General features: G+C 62.7%; 1 protein-coding gene across 1 annotated transcript; it reads left to right on the forward strand.

The window, feature by feature from the left end:
* Nucleotides 1-5,578: 5,578 nt before the first annotated feature.
* Nucleotides 5,579-12,232, forward strand: TAMALIN (trafficking regulator and scaffold protein tamalin). Its single transcript, XM_051845507.3, has 8 exons — nucleotides 5,579-5,896; nucleotides 7,377-7,426; nucleotides 8,747-8,801; nucleotides 8,891-8,993; nucleotides 10,157-10,250; nucleotides 10,335-10,401; nucleotides 10,622-10,688; nucleotides 11,101-12,232. The coding sequence occupies exons 1-8, from the start codon at nucleotides 5,672-5,674 to the stop codon at nucleotides 11,604-11,606; spliced, it is 1,167 nt and encodes a 388-aa protein (XP_051701467.2). The 5' UTR covers nucleotides 5,579-5,671; the 3' UTR covers nucleotides 11,607-12,232.
* The last annotated feature ends 1,099 nt before the right edge of the window (nucleotides 12,233-13,331 follow it).

Consider the following 13,331-nt stretch of genomic DNA (forward strand, 5'->3'; position numbering starts at 1 on the left):
TTCTGGGCTCCGTGCCTGCCTTTAGCTCCTGACCCCAGCTTCCTGCTCACGCAGACCCTGGGAGGCAGTGGCGATGGCTCCCGCCACGTGGGAGACCCAGCTGGATTGCCTGACACCTGCCCAGGCCCCAGCTGTGTGGGCATCCTGGGAGTGAGCCTACAGAGGGGGATCTTGGTCTCTCTGTCTCTCTTTCTGGGGCTCTGGAATCAAAGTTCAACAAATAAGCAGGGGCAGGTGTTTGGTGCAGTGGCTTGGGATACCCACATTCCACGCGTGAGTGCCTGGCTTGAGTCCCCGCTCCTTTGCTCCCTATCCAGCCTCCTGCTGAGGAGCTGGGAGGCAGCAGGTGATGGCTAAAGTGCTTCAGTGCCTGCCACGCATGGGAGAGACCCAGATGGAGTTCCTGGCTCCTGCTTGGCCCAGCTCAGCTTTCGGGGGTGAACCAATGGACAGATTCTCTCTCTCTCTCTCTCCCCTCCACCCTCCCTCTCTCTCCCTCGCTGTCATTTTGTTCTTCAAATAAAATAAATAAGTCTTTAAAAATTAACGGCGAGTGGAGCTGGCCCTGTGGCACAGCGGTTAAGCTGCTGCCTGTGGCACCAGCATCCCATTTGGATACCGGTTCAAGTCCTGGCTGCTCCCATTCTGATCCAGCTCTCTGCTGATCCCCCTGGGAAAGCAGCGGAGGATGGCCCAAGTGCTTGAGCCCCTGCCAACCACGAGGGAGACCTGGATGAAGCCCCTGGCTTCTGCCTGGCCCAGCCCTGGCCATTGTGTGCATTTGGGGATTGAACCAGTGGATGGTAACACTCTCCTCACTCATTCTCTCTCCCTCTACCTGTCTGTAACTCTACCTTTCAATAAATAAATCTTTTTTTAAAATTAAATAAAAAATTCACAGTGAGGAGCCAGTGTTGTGATGTAGCAGATAAAGCCACCGCCTGTGGAGTCAGCATCCTGTGTGGGCGCCGGTTCGAGTCCTGGCTGCTCCACTTCGCTGCTCCACTTCCAGTCCAGCTCCCTACTAATGTGCTTGGGAAAGCAACAGATGGCCTGAGTGCTTGGGCCCCTGCACCTGCGTGGGAGACCCAGACAAAGCTCCTGGCTCCTGGCTTTGGATCAGCACAGCTCCGGCCGTTGTGGCCATTTGGGGAGTGAACCAGCAGATGAAAATATCTCTGCGTCTCTCTCTCTACCTTTCAAATAAATAAATAAACCTTTAAATAATAATAGTTTAGCATGGGTGATTTATAAACAATGGAAACGTGTTGGTCACGTTTCTGAAAGCCAGCAGGTCCAAGATCAAGGCACGAGCAGACCCAGCATCTTTACTGCAGTGCCGTGTGGGTCCTCCTGCGACTTTGATTTCCCTAAGGGCACCCACCCTGTGCACCTGGACACAGCTCCCATGCCCCGCCCACCTCCTGGGACACGCCTCTTAAAGCTGTCCCGTTTGGTGCCATCTTGGGGGGGGGGGGGCACCAAAAGCCAGACTACCGCAGGAAGGCTGGTGTGGTCCTGCTTGTCTTTGGGAAACTCAGTGTGGACTTCAGGAAGAGGGAAAAAACTAAGCACACGCGGGCCTGGGTGTGAGCAGGTGCAAATGCTGGGGGCGATGGGAGCTGGCTTCAGCTGGAGTCCTTGGGAGACTCTCAGCCTGACAGTCTTGCTTGTGAGTTTGGGGGTTCAGGGAGGCTGATGCACAATGCTGTCCCCCCACGAGAGGGAGTCAGAAATAAAGCAGTTGGTCAGCCATGCTTACCAGGAGGGAAGTGAGGTGGAGGGCCTGGGACCCTAGAAGCAGTCCTTTTCCATCGTCACTCTCGATGTGTTCTGAAATAAGGGAGGAGCAGACGAGAGTCTCATGAGTGAGGTGTAGAAATGGGAGTGGGGGGGGGGACCGGCACTGTGGCATAGCTGGAAAACCCGCCGCCTGCAGTGCCGGCATCCCATATGGGCACCAGTTTGAGTCCCTACTCTCTATTTACCATCCAGCTCTCTGCTGTGGCCTGGGAAAGCAGTAGAGGATGGCCCAAGTCCTTGGGCCCCTGCACCTGCATGGGAGACCTGGAAGAAGCTCCTGGCTCCTGGCTCCTGGCTTCGGATGGCCAACTGGGGAGTGAACCAGCGGATGGAAGACCTCTCTTTCTCTCTCTCCCCGCCCCCCGTCTCTCCTTCTCTGTGTAACTCTGACTTTCAAATAAATAAATCTTAAAAAAAAAAAGAAATGGGAGCAGGCGACTGGCCTCGTAGGTAAGACTTCCACATCCCAGACTGGAGTTCCTGGGTTCAAGTCCGGGCTCTGTCTTCCTGCTACCACAGATCCCGAGTAGCAGTGCTGATGGCTCGAGTGACTGAGTTTCCGCCACCCACCTGGATTGAGTTCCAAGCTCCAGAGTTTGGCCCTAGTGCAGCCCTGGCCACCACGGAGATCTGAGGCGTGAATCAGCAGACAGGAACTCTCCCTTCAGACCTGTTCAAGCCAGCAGAGACACAGTGCCACCTCCACCTGGAGACAAGGTGGCTCCTGGCCTTCGCGCAGGACTAGACCTGAAACTACCCATTGTCCAAGGCAAATAAACCCCGACACGCACTTTCCCCTACCCCAGCAGCCCGAGATTTGTGCCCAGTCTGTGCTGCTGGCCTCGTCCCCGGGACCCCGTGCACACACACACACACACACACACACACACTGTTCCACGGACACTGCGGGGTTGCAACAGCCATTTAAAAAAAGAAAAGAAAACCACCATGCCCCACCCAGTCAGCTGTCCAGCTGCTGCCCGTGCCTTTCCCAAGAAGCCAAGTCTTGTAGCTGGGGCCCAGCCCCATTCCTGCCAGGCCACAGAGCCAGCTGAGCGCCGAGCCCTGGCCCTCCCGCCTCCCCAGCTTACAAGCAGTGGTGAGAACTCCTTCAGACTTCTAGAGCTCGGACAGGGTCAGGGGAGCAGGATTCGGCTCTCCCTGGGTTGTGTGTGCACCCGAGTGTCACCCCAAAGAGTGTTACCTGGGCTTCTCCGTCAGCCTGGGCCCCACCCCCACCCCAAGCCCCATCCTGAGTGCCAGGAGCTGAGGCAGCCAGAGCAAAAGGAAGGTGAAACCCGGAAGCGGGGTGACGAGACCAGATGGTGAGCCCAAGCTGGGGGGACCTGGAAGAGGAAGTCGCAGGCGTGCACAAAATGCTTATACTACCCCCCTATCATCCCCTCCTTGGGCCTGGGAAGAGGCCACGGAGGGCTGCCTCACCCCTGCCGCCTGGCCTGTGGCCCCTCAGCAACCCACCCTCTCCCTGGTGCGTCTCCCCTGCGGCAGGGCAGCAGCAGCGACCGGCTGGCTGCAGCAGGCGGAAGGGCCCAAGCTCCATGGCCAAGGGCCGCCCCGGTATCTCGACTAAATGCATACACGCTTGGGAGGGAGAGGGCTGGGGCTCCAGGCAGAGTCTGGCCTCAGCAGGCAATCTTAGGAAGAGTTTCCACCAAGACGCTCCCGACCACCAGAGGGCAGCACCACTCTGGGGAGTGGCATGTGGGCGCTGGGTCCCCTCCCTGGAGACACTAAAGCCAGGATGGCTCCCAGCATGCAGGGAGAAAGCAGCGCCAGAGAAGCAGAGCCTCCGAAGTCAGGAAACCTGGGTCCCAGCGCCTGTTCTGCCATCGTCTCTCCCTGTGTGTTAAGCCAGGGCTTGGGCCGCACGGTGTCCCTTCCAGACCCCAAGGCTCTTTCCAGCTCTGAACTTGCAGAATTTCAGGAAATCAACGCCAGGGCAGCAGGAAGACACTGGAGGTGGGAACGTTGGGGGGTGAGGGGAGCCTGACTTGCCTGCAGCCAGCCCCAAGGAGGGACATTTCAGCAGAGCTGTGGGGCCCAGGGCCTGTGTGCCGCCCACCTCTCTGGGTTTCAGGAAAGGAGGTGCCCATTAGATGCCTCTGGGATGGGCAGGTGGAGCCTTCACAGAAGAGACTGTGTACTGGGGTGAGCAGAGTAGAGACCCAGGCCTCTCCTGCCTCGAGGCTCCTCACCCCCCACCCCCATCCCAGATGCAAGGCAGCCGGTGGCATCCCAGGGACCCTGCTGTACTGACACGTACAATGAGCCCTGTGATCCCTCACCCGCACACCTGGGCCCCTCAGTGGATGGCCACTAGGTAGAGGAGGGAGGGGAAGGTACTTAGGGAGCAAGTGCTTAGCTCCCAGCAGGCCCCAATCCGCCCCTGCCCCCACCCACAAGCATCTTGCCATCTGGGGTTGAGAAGCAGCCCCTGCCACTCACACCACCTGTAGCGGCTGGGGACCCTGGGGGCCTGGTGGGAGGGGGGAGGAGACAGACCAGCAACCAGCCAGATGGGCAGGGGACAGAGTCTTCAGGGCTCCCCAGGGGCAGCAGGCCACACCCCCTCTGAACTCCCCAGGGCTCCTGTGTCACCCTGCACCTGCACGACCTGCTGCTGGCCCCAGCGTCTAGCCAGCTCCCGGCACAGGGCAGAGCTGCAGCGCTGGGTGGGGGAGACAGCATCCGCCTACGACCAGGCCGCTGGGGTTTGAACCACACTGGGATGACCTGGAGCCTCAGTTTTCTGCTCCTCATCTGTAAGGGAAGAGAATGGTACCCATTTGATAGGGTTGTTATGGCGACCAGATGAGATCACACATGGGGCGGGGGCAGCCCCAGGGATGCGCTCAGTGCAGACAGGGGGAAGCCTGCGGAGGCGGCCGCAGGGACAGCGCATCACCCGCCCGTCGCCCACGTGCTGCCGCCCTGTGGTGGCTGGCCCCTCCTCGCACACCAGACGTGGCCTTCCACTTCCTCCTCTCACTTCTTATTTGGGCACCCCTGACGCCAGACGGCTGGGCACTGCCTGCCTCTCCAGCAGCCCAGCAGCCATGGCAACAATCAGCCCGGGGTGGCGGTGGGGTGTCCCTAACGCAGGGTCCGAGGAAGGCTGAGCGCGAGCCAACCCCACAGCACGTGGCTGGCAAAGGGCTTATGCAATAGGGCCCATCGGGGACCCGGGAGGAGACAGCCCAGAACGCAGGCTACGGCGCTCAGGTTTCCCCCCCTCACTTGCTTCTCCTCTGGCGTGGGAAGAGGCGGCCGCCTCTTTGGACAATTCTGGGGTACCTAAGAAAAGACGAAGGCATGGGTCCGCTCTCCCTTGGGGCTTCTGCGTAGGCGCAGTTTAGAGGCGTCCCCCCACCCACCCAATTTCTGCCCTTCCCAGCCCCAATGCTTCGCTCCCCTGGCATCAGGTCTCCTGCGGTGCCCTGGATCTCTGTGGAGCCCCAAACTTCCTTACAGTGGCCCGTGCTGTGCCAGCCCCCCCCCCACGCCAACACTCAGAAGACTGCTCCAGTCACCCACCCTCAAGCTTCGAATCTCCCGCCAACCTCCCTCACAGGCCCCCGTTGAGGGATCACGCAGACCTCCGCGTCGAAACGCCCGCGCATAGCCCCGGGGCTCCCCGCGATCCCCGCACCCCGGCCGTCGAAGGCGGGGGGCGGGTCCCGGGCGCGAGGGGAGGGGCGAGGACCCTCCCCGCCCCCCGGGACCCGCCCCGCGCCCGGAGCCTATAAAGGCAGGCGGCCAGGGGCCCGCCCGCGGGTCTCCGTGAGCCGCCGGCGGCGCCGCCGAGAGCTGCAAGCGCCGACTGCCCGGGGCTTCCCGGCGCGGAGACATGACCCTCCGCCGGCTCAGGAAGCTGCAGCAGAAAGAGGAGGCGGCGGCAGCCCCGGACCCCGGCGCCCGGGCCCCCGCCACGACGCCGGCCTCGGGTCCCCCTGCTGCCGCCGCCAGCCCTGGGCCGCCCGCGGAAGAGCTGTACGCGGCGCTGGAGGACTACCACCCCGCCGAGCTGTACCGCGCGCTCGCCGTGTCCGGGGGTACCCTGCCCCGCCGTAAGGTGCGTCCGCGGCGCCCCCACCTGTGCCTGCCGACCCCCGCCTCCTCCCATCCCTGTGGGGTGCAGTCCCTACCGCCCCCGTTTTGGTGGCTCTTCGCCCCTCCCTCCCTGAACCCCCCCCAGCACCCGCTCCGTCTGGCTTCCGGCCCCCCATGTCCCGTCTCTCCCTGTCCGGGTGTCTCGAAGCCCCCAGGACACCCTCGCCATGGACAAGTTGAGGGTCCCAGGTCCCCGGGTGGGGAGCTAGCGGGTGGCCGCGCCGCGGCGTGTGTGGGCGCCGCCGACTCTGGAGATCAGCCCTCTTACGAGGGGAGTCCCAGCCTCCCGGCCTGGCCCGCGCCGACACCGTGCAGTGCGCGAGCTTCGGCTGCTGCCTGGACTTCGGCGCCACCGGACGCGGCGGGAGGGGTCGCAGGGCGCCCGCGGGGCAGGAAGGATGCGGCCGCGCCCGCCCTTGGCGTCTCCCCCTACCCTTGGAGCCGGGCTTCCTCTGGCCCGAGGGGACCCGAGGCCCAGGTTAGGGAGAGGGGTGGTGGCCTTTCCCTACTCAGCCCCCTCCTTCCCCTGGCTCCGACCCCCCCCCCCATACAATGAACAGCTTGTTGGAAATTTGCATTTTATGAAAATCGGGTTGAAAGACAAAAGGGTCTCTCTCTGCTGCCTAGCCTTCCTCCCCAGCCCATTTGGGAAGGTCCCCACCCCAGGCTGGAGAAAGAGGGCCTCTTTGCCTGGCCTTGGGGCGGCCCTGACCAGGAAAGGCCCAGGCGCCAAGTAGGGGCTGGTCTGGGCCAGGCTTCCTCCTAAGACCAAAACATCGGGCAGAAGCTGGGACTTCCAGCCCTGGCAGCCCTCCCCCAACGACAGCCCCCGAGCTCCCTTGCTGAGTGTAGTGGAGACTTACAAGTTAGAACGCCTAAGATCATTTTGTTCAAATACTTGGTAATGTGGAGAGACCAGGTGTCGCAGGGTGCAGCTGGCCCTTGAAGTGACATGTGCTTGCTCTTCCACAGGGAATAGCTGCCCCCCCCAGGCCATGGGGAGAGAGGCCTTGTGCGCAGAGGGTCCCCCACCCCTGGAGATAGCCCCTGCCTGCCTCAGTTTTCAAAGTCTGCAAGACCTGAGTGCCACCTCCCCCCCCAGACGTGGTCCTGGGAGTAGAGAACATTCTAGAGTACTGACTCCATTCCTCACCAGCCTGGGAACCAGCAGGGAGCTTAGGGGGCCCTGTGCCTGGGAGCCCTGGAGGACTGTTGTCCCAAAGGCCGTGGGATGGGGTCGAAGCCTGGGGAGCCAGGTAAGGGGGTGACCCTAAGAGTGATGCCAGCGCCCCAGCATGGATGGCGTTGGGAAGGGACAGACAGGCCACGGGAAGAGGGGTGTGGTGTGCAGGGCTGCAGCCCAGGTGGAGCGCCGTGCAGAGACCAGGGCTCCAGGCAAGGACCACCCCACTCACCTGCTCCTTCCTGTCTTTCCCGCTCAGGGCTCAGGATTCCACTGGAAGACTCTCACCCAGAGTCCCGAACAACATCGGTGAGTCACCCCACCCCAGCACCCTCGCCCCCCAGGACTGCAGCAGGGGCTGGGGCGGGGGGGGGGGGTTGTGTGGAGGTGGGGGCACAGCGCTGTGCGCCAGGGGGCGTTCTCCCTCCCTTCAAGCCTGGCTTCCCCACCCTGGGAGTGAGGGGCAGGTGGGGGTGTGGGCTGTGTTAAGGGGGTGTCAGAGAGAGGAGGTGGGGACTTCTGAGTCATTAGGTGCTCCTCAGCCACCCCCAGGCCCTGCCAGTTACGCCTCCCTGGAGAGATGTAGATGGGTGGGGGGGCGGGGGCTGCCCTAACCCAGGTCTCTGAGCCCACACCGTAGCTGAGCCATGTGCACGTGCTTGGGCCCGACTAAGCCTGCCTCTGGCCTGTAGGCCTGCGCTGTTCCCAGCGGGCCCAGCTCTCTTAGGAAAGACACGAGGTGTGCGCAGAGGTTTCTTTTCTCTGCTGCGGGTCGTCTCTGGCTCCCTCTCCAGTGGTTCAACACAAGGCTGCCAGACTCGCCCCTTGGGAGGCGAGAAGTGTTTCCGTACTTTTAAAGAGTGGCAGCATAAGAGAGAGCCTGAGATATTTACCTGCCCTCCAGTCCCCACCCCCACCCTGCCGGCCGTTTGCAGAGAGAGATCACCAATCTGGGGTCCCCTGCTCCTCTGTACCCACAGCAGAAAGAGTGCCCGGGCCTCCCCTTGGAAGTGGGGGTGCTGCTCAGCCCTCGAAGGGGTGTCCCCGCGCCAGGCCTGTGAGACGCAGAGGGGCCTCGGGCCAGGCGGGAAGGAAGGGGCTGGGGGAGGGGTGGGTAGAGGAAACTCCGGGCTCCCCAGCAGGCAGGCCAGGACCTGGAGTGGCTCCAGATCATTGTGTCCAGTGGGCAGGCCTGCAGTGCGGGAAGGGGCGGCCTTGCGGCTCCCCTCCCCCAGCCCTCACATCTGGTGGGCTGGCCCCACCGCAGCTGGGAGGAGCAGCTGTGGTCTCTGAGCTGAGCCTGAGCCTCGTGACTGGGCGGGGCGGGGCAGTCCCTGCCCAAAGCTGTGGAGCTGAAGAGGCTCCCAGTGGGGACTGAGTTTAGGGGCCTCGGCCAGTAGCTAAGCCAGGCCGCCAGGAAGCTGGGGTGCGATTGTAAGCCTGAGCCGGCCACCCCTGGCCTCCCACCCCCAGCTCTGGGCGGCTCCCTGAGGATGTGGAAGGAAGTTCCCGCAGGCCCTGAACGGGACAAGGTGTCTGTCCGTCTGTCCGTGGAGCCTGGGCGCCCTGTCTTGGGGTGGGGGTGGGGCTGGGAATCCTCAGCATCTCGCCTCCCCGTGTCTACGGCAGGAAAGTGCTGACTTTGGAAAAGGAGGATAACCAGACCTTCGGCTTCGAGATCCAGGTGGGTGGGAGAGGCAGGTGCAGCGGGTGGGGGTCAGGGACTCCCCCACCATCGCCCCTAGGCTGAGCCATCCCCCTCCTCCCCTGCAGACCTATGGACTTCACCATCGGGAGGAGCAGCGCGTGGAGATGGTGACGTTTGTCTGCCGAGTGCATGAGGCCAGCCCCGCCCAGCTGGCTGGGCTCACACCAGGTGAGGCCTGAGCCCCCAGGGCTCCCGAAAGCGGGCTGAGAAAGCTGTCCTGCAGTCAGCTCCTCTTCCTCCACCCCCCCTTTGGAAAAGCCACCAAGAAGGCTGGATCGACTGTGGGCTTTGGATGCAGGAACGTTTGCCATTTACCCTGTGCTCTTACAGGGTCCCACCTGCAAGGCAGGGCTGATGCCCCATCCTCATAGCACCGTGCTGTCGGGGGGACTCCCTGGGCCCAGAGCCAGGGCCTGGCCTGTGGTGGCTGCCCTGCCACTCTGACTCCTCCTGGCAGCCTGCTAGTCCCGCTGGGCAGGAGATGGGAGGGAGTGGCCTCCGTCAGGTCTGCCTGCTGCAGGGGCCCGGGGCCATCTTGCCCCTACCTGGACCTGCTCTGGGGAACTTGTGTTGCTAGGAGCGCCTGGGATCGGGCAAATGCAGAGTCCTGAGGTCCCAGAAGGGGTGGCCTGAGACAACCCAAGTTCACCCCTCCCCATCCCATCACTGTTTTTGGCCCTAAGTCTTTGCCTCACTGCCACTGGCCAGCAGCACTCCCTGCACTGCCCTGGAGAGCCAAGGGGAATATCACAACTTGGCCAAGTAGTTTCACATCCACTGTTCATCTGCGTGGCCCCAGCAGGGACCCGTAGTCCCTTAGTGCAGACGGGCAAAGCCTGCTCTTTGGGAGGGCAGGTGGCAGAAACTGGAGCCCCTGTTGGCTTCCAGTTGGATGCCACTCACACTGTCTGCTTCCTGCCTTTACAGGGCGGGGGGGCTAGACAGAAGTCACCAACTCTGGGGACAGCCCAGGGCCTGGGTGGCTCAGCTCATGGGGCAAGGGTGTCGGTGTACAAGGTCACGTCCCTTCCACTATGAGAGGTCCTCGGTCCCCAAACCGGGGTGCCAAGCCTGCACAAGCAGGCAGATGTGGTGGACAGGGCACACAGCTGGGACTTTGTGTGTGTTTTTTGGATATGGTAACAGATTCTTGGATGTTTGGAGTGTGTTAAAGAGGAGGTATCCCCAGAACTGTGAGGGGCAGGGGGCTAGAGGGAGTTTGGGTGTGTTCCTAGGGGGTTGTTGCCCCTCTTCCTTGTCGCTAAGGCCAGGACTAGGATTCTCCCATGGTGCCCCGGGGAAGCACCTGCTGACCCCTCTCTGCCTGGCAGGAGACACCATCGCCAGCGTCAACGGGCTGAACGTGGAAGGTGTCCGGCACCGAGAGATTGTTGACATCATCAAGGCATCTGGCAATGTCCTCAGGTACGTGTGGTGGCCGCAGGGCCTCCTGGGCTGGCTCAGCCCGAGGCTCCCTTAGCCTGATGATGTCCCCACCCCCACCCCCAGACTGGAGACGCTATACGGAACATCCATTCGGAAGGCAGAGCTGGAGGCTCGGCTGCAGTACCTGAAGGTACGGGGCACCCATGGCAACTAGCTTCCCCCTCCTCTTGCGTGGCCCTGGCCCCCCGACCCACACTCTTTAATGCGGTGCGGCTGGGTGGGGGGAGTTGTCTTTGTGGTCAGAATCTCCTTGTACCCTTGGGGTCGCCCCTGTCTGCTCCTGGGTCCTCACTCTGCATCTGTGTCCTGCAGTTCCCCTGCCTGCTCTAACGCTGGGGCATCTCTTGCAGCAAACCCTGTATGAGAAGTGGGGGGAATACAGGTCCCTAATGGTGCAGGAACAGCGGCTGGTGCACGGTGAGTAGACGGGCTGGGGGTGGGGGTGGGGGTAGGGGTGGAGGGTGGGGAGTGGTGAAGGGGGCACCTGCTCCGCTGCCGGTCCCCACCCCCTCTAAAGAAGTTTAGAGAAAAGAGCAAGTTCAAAGCTTTGGGTAGAGTTCAAAGCTTAGCCCTGGGCTGATGGCACGCAGTTTTAGTTACTCTCTTTAAATACATGGCCTCCATTTTACAGAAGGGAGGCACCAAGGCCTGAGCGCTTGTATCCTAAGTGGATTTAAATTGGTGATTCCTGGCTTACAGATGTGGGGAGGAGGTGGGCGGGGCCCGGCAGGGCCACGTGGGCGGTCCCGCTCCCCCCCTCCCCCGCTGGTGCAGGGGAGGCTTCCGCCCCAGGCCTGACCGCCCGCCCTGCCCTGTCCCCTGCCGCCAGGCCTCGTGGTGAAAGACCCGAGTATCTACGACACGCTGGAGTCGGTGCGTTCCTGCCTCTACGGGGCCGGCCTGCTCCCGGGTTCTCTGCCCTTCGGGCCTCTGCTGGCTGCCCCCGGGGGTCCCCGCGGGGGCGCCCGGCGGGCCGGGGGCGACGCCGCCGACGACACGGTCTACCACACGTGCTTCTTCGGGGGCGCAGAGCCGCCAGCGCCACCCCCGCCACCGCCGCCTCCTGCCCGTTCGCTCGGCCCCAGCCCCACCGAAGCCCCAGCCTCAGGGCCGGGCCCGGGGCCGCGGGCCGCGCTCAGCCGCAGCGCCAGCGTGCGGTGCGCGGGCCCGGGAGGCGGCGGGGGCGCGCCCGGCGCGCTCTGGACTGAGGTCCGGGAGCAGGCTCTGTGCGGCCCCGGCCTGCGCAAGACCAAGTACCGTAGCTTTCGTCGGCGGCTGCTCAAGTTCATCCCAGGACTCAACCGCTCCCTGGAGGAGGAAGAGAGCCAGTTGTAGGGGTGGGCGGGCCGTTGGGGGAGGTATTTATTTATTTATTCTTTCCTAACAGGCAGGCCGAGGGGGGGGGAGGCGGGCCAAGAGGACCCCAGGATCCCAGAGCAGCCTGAGAGCGTCCGCCCAGGAGGCCCCGGAAGGAGCCAAGGGCAGGGAGAGAGTAGGCGTCGGGGTTGGGAGAGGTTTGGGGGTGCCCATTTTGCCATCTGTAGTCTGGGTCAGTAGTGCCTTGTGGGGTATCCACCGGGGTGGGGTCCCTGTCCCACGAAGCCCTCTCCTCAGCTTTACTTGCTCTCCGCCCCCACCCTCAGCAGTGGGGAGAAGCGGCCCTCCTAACCCCCTCTCCCCGCCATGACTCGGGGCCCACCCTCCTTGTGCCACGCACACAGCTGCTGCCACCCCGCGGGTCTGCAGGGGGCGTCCGGTGCTGGTCCCCGCCCCCTCTCCCCAGCCTGGCCTGGACTCACCCCAAGGGCTCAGCCCCCGCCAGGGGCCTGTGTAAACTAAGAGGGGGCGTTCGTGGGGGCCCCTGGGCATACGGGTGTCGAGGTGGGGTGGGGGCAGCGCAGACTGTTGCAGCGTTTTATTGTTCCTTCTGAACCGCAAACTGTATAAAATTGACGGGTTTTTGCATCTGTGTCTGCGTGGTGCCTGCCTTAAGGGGGAGGACTGGGCTGGGCTCGCTGACTCGGCACTTCCTCGTGCACAGGCCTGCACACGTGCACGCGCGCACACACCGGATTTTTACATCCACATGCTCGCAGCCTGCAGCCAGGAACATAGTCCTGGAGGTTTTACCTTGCATGTGCGGGCCTGACCTCCGTGCAGGCTCCACGCCCTCAAGCAGAGCCAGGGCCTCCCTCTCCAGATCTCCAAAGCTGGTGGGGGCTGAGGCTGGCCCAGGTCTTTGTCCCCCACGGACCCCCTTCCAGCTCCTCCCATGGGGTTGTCTAGCGCTTGCTCTGCCTCCTAAAGTTCCCCCACCCTGAGTCTTCCTCCCATCCTGTCACCACCATCTGACGGTTGGGGGACTTTTCTGAGTTTGCCTGTGGGGATGCACGCTCGTTGTAGCAGGACTTGGGGGGCTTTTTGCTGCCTCACTCTGTTTCTCTGTTTTATTCTTGCCTGGGATGAGCCCATGGACCCTCAACAGGGGTCGGCTTTGAGGGAATGTGGCCTGTCTGGCCGCACTGCAAGCCGGTGGCAGAGCTGGGCCCGGGACCTGAGACTCCTGCTCCAGGGCTCCTCCCTGGCAGTGGCCAGCATAAAAAAAGGGGTGGCACAGCGGGTTAAGCCACCGCTGGCCATGCTGGCTTCCCACCCAGAAGTCCCAGCCGCTCCACTGCCGTTCCAGCTCCCTGCCAATGGGGCTTGGGTAAGGCAGCAGAAGATGGCCCCCAAGGTCATGGGTCCTTGCTACCCACATGGGAGATGGAGTTCCTGGCCCCTGGCTTTGGCTAGACCCAAACTTGGCCATTAATAGCACCCATTTAGGGAGTGAACCAGCAGATCGAAGATTATCTCTCCCTGTCTCTGCCTTTCAAAAAAATTTTTTAAGTGAAACTGGGCTGACCCCAGCCAGGCCTCTTCCCATCCTGCTTCCTGTCCTTGCCTCTGGCTTTCTGTGCATCTCGGCCAGCCTTGACACACAGCAGGCTGGACGAGCTTTTAAAAAAGGAACTTGTAGCCCAACCCACGGCTTGAAACCCATGATGGCTTCCCTTGGAG

This window comes from Oryctolagus cuniculus, chromosome 11, assembly GCF_051225735.1.
Source record: "Oryctolagus cuniculus isolate XC-2025 breed Fujian yellow rabbit chromosome 11, ASM5122573v1, whole genome shotgun sequence".
Classification (NCBI taxonomy): domain Eukaryota; kingdom Metazoa; phylum Chordata; class Mammalia; order Lagomorpha; family Leporidae; genus Oryctolagus; species Oryctolagus cuniculus.